This window comes from Choloepus didactylus, chromosome 2 (genome assembly GCF_015220235.1).
Source record: "Choloepus didactylus isolate mChoDid1 chromosome 2, mChoDid1.pri, whole genome shotgun sequence".
Taxonomy (NCBI): Eukaryota; Metazoa; Chordata; class Mammalia; order Pilosa; family Megalonychidae; genus Choloepus; species Choloepus didactylus.
In genome coordinates, this window is record NC_051308.1 from 112,217,999 (window position 1) to 112,219,757 (window position 1,759).

Sequence of the window (1,759 nt, forward strand, 5' to 3'; positions counted from 1 at the left end):
TGTGCTTCCATGCATAGACTCAAAATGATGCATTTGATTTCCATTTCAGAGTTGCACAGACAGGCCACAAGTGCATGGGATTAGCAACAGCAGCAGCAGAGAGGGCTCCCGGTTGGACCAAAAGAGCGGAAGCCAGCAGCCTAGCAAAGGAGTGCTTGCCATGCACTCTTTCTGGTTTCTTTTGCTGGGCAAACACCTTCCTCCTCCCTCCCGTCCTCCCCACACGCCCTGTAACAAATCCTCATTCTATGTGGTGATTGCCACACTGGCCTCATTGGGAAACAGGAAGCTGTAGCAACCTGGAAGGGAGCGGCCGTCTCTGAATGGCCCAGAGCCCCGGCGGCTCGGCAGACCTTCTCACTATAAAAGGGAGTTGACGCTCAGCCCCACATGTCCTTTGTCAACTCTGTTCTGAGGAGACCTGGTAAGCGGGACTGTCTGTGTCTGCCCACACTTTGGGTTTCCCCTGGGGAGGACCGGAGAGTACAATAGCCTGAGAGAAGAGAGAGAAAACTCAGGGAGGTTTGGAGCAAAGAGTGGTTCTCCTGGAGTAGGGAAGTGAGACAGGAATAAGGAAGGAGCAGAGTTCTCATCTGGTTTCCAATGGGTGAGGGCACATTCATTTCCTAAGCTTCTTGGGCAGAGGGGTGGGGGCAAAGAAAGAAAGAGCTGGCAGGCAATTGTGCATGTGCACATATGTGTGTCCTGCCCTTATCATCCCATATAGCGTCCACATTGTCTCACCCCATCCCATTATGGCCATGGCCATCCCCAGGTATAGTTATTTGGGTGGTGTAGGCCAGGTCAAGCAATTACTTGTGGGTTCACACCCCACTGTTCATTCTGCTCTGGGTAGATGCACGGTCCCCACCCTGGGATTCCCCACATGGTCCTTTCTTCCAGGTGGAGAGCATCCTTGAGCACCATGCCGACGGACCTGGAGTGTGCCCTCAACAACATCATTGAGGTCTTCCACAGGTACTCCCTGGTGAAAGGGAATTACCACTCCCTCGAAAAGGATGACTTTAAGAAATTGTTAGAGAACGAGTGTCGCTCATTTACGAAGGTGAGGAGGGGCTGGGTGTGGTCAGGGTTCTCTGCCTGGCTCTGATGATGCTTTGGCTAGTTGGTCTTCCATGTTGCCTTATGTAGACAGCCATGCCTCAGCTCTCTCTGGGATCTTTAAAATCTTTTTTTGTTTTTGTTTTTGTTTTTGTTTTTCCTTGCATCCTGACAGCAAAAGAGTGTAGAGGAATGGTTCAAAGAGTTGGATATCAACAGTGATGATGCAATTAACTTCGAGGAGTTCCTCATAATGTTGGTCAAGATGAGTGTGGAAGCCCATAAAGATACCCACAAAGAGGAGAATAACAGCTGAACCTTGGGACTGGGCCCCCAGACATGTACTTGCAGGATAATAAAGTAATTGATACCTCAGACCTCTCCTGGGCTCTTGCTTTTCTCTTGTGGAATGAAGTTCCTGGAGGTCAAGAGAGGGCTGGAAAATCCAAAGGAAGGAAGAGAAACCTCTATTGCCCCCTACCCCACACCCCCCATCTCTCCTGAGTCTTCAGTGCCTACCACTTGTCTGGTTTCTTCCTCACTTTCTCCCCAAACCATTTCCGAGTCTCTTCCAGTCCCATGGTCCTGAGTCATTGATTCTTGCATCTAAGGATTCTAAAAATCCATGGCACCACAGCTAATGATCTTCCCAGTTGTTCCCAAATGGGTGACTTGTGGGAGCAGGTTGTAATGGAAA

The 1,759-nt window shown here is 49.9% G+C and overlaps 1 protein-coding gene across 1 annotated transcript; it reads left to right on the forward strand.

The window, feature by feature from the left end:
- Positions 1–275: 275 nt before the first annotated feature.
- S100A8 (S100 calcium binding protein A8) lies at positions 276–1,439 on the forward strand. Its single transcript, XM_037814275.1, has 3 exons — positions 276–424; positions 904–1,066; positions 1,238–1,439. The coding sequence occupies exons 2-3, from the start codon at positions 926–928 to the stop codon at positions 1,376–1,378; spliced, it is 282 nt and encodes a 93-aa protein (XP_037670203.1). The 5' UTR covers positions 276–424; positions 904–925; the 3' UTR covers positions 1,379–1,439.
- Positions 1,440–1,759: the final 320 nt, after the last annotated feature.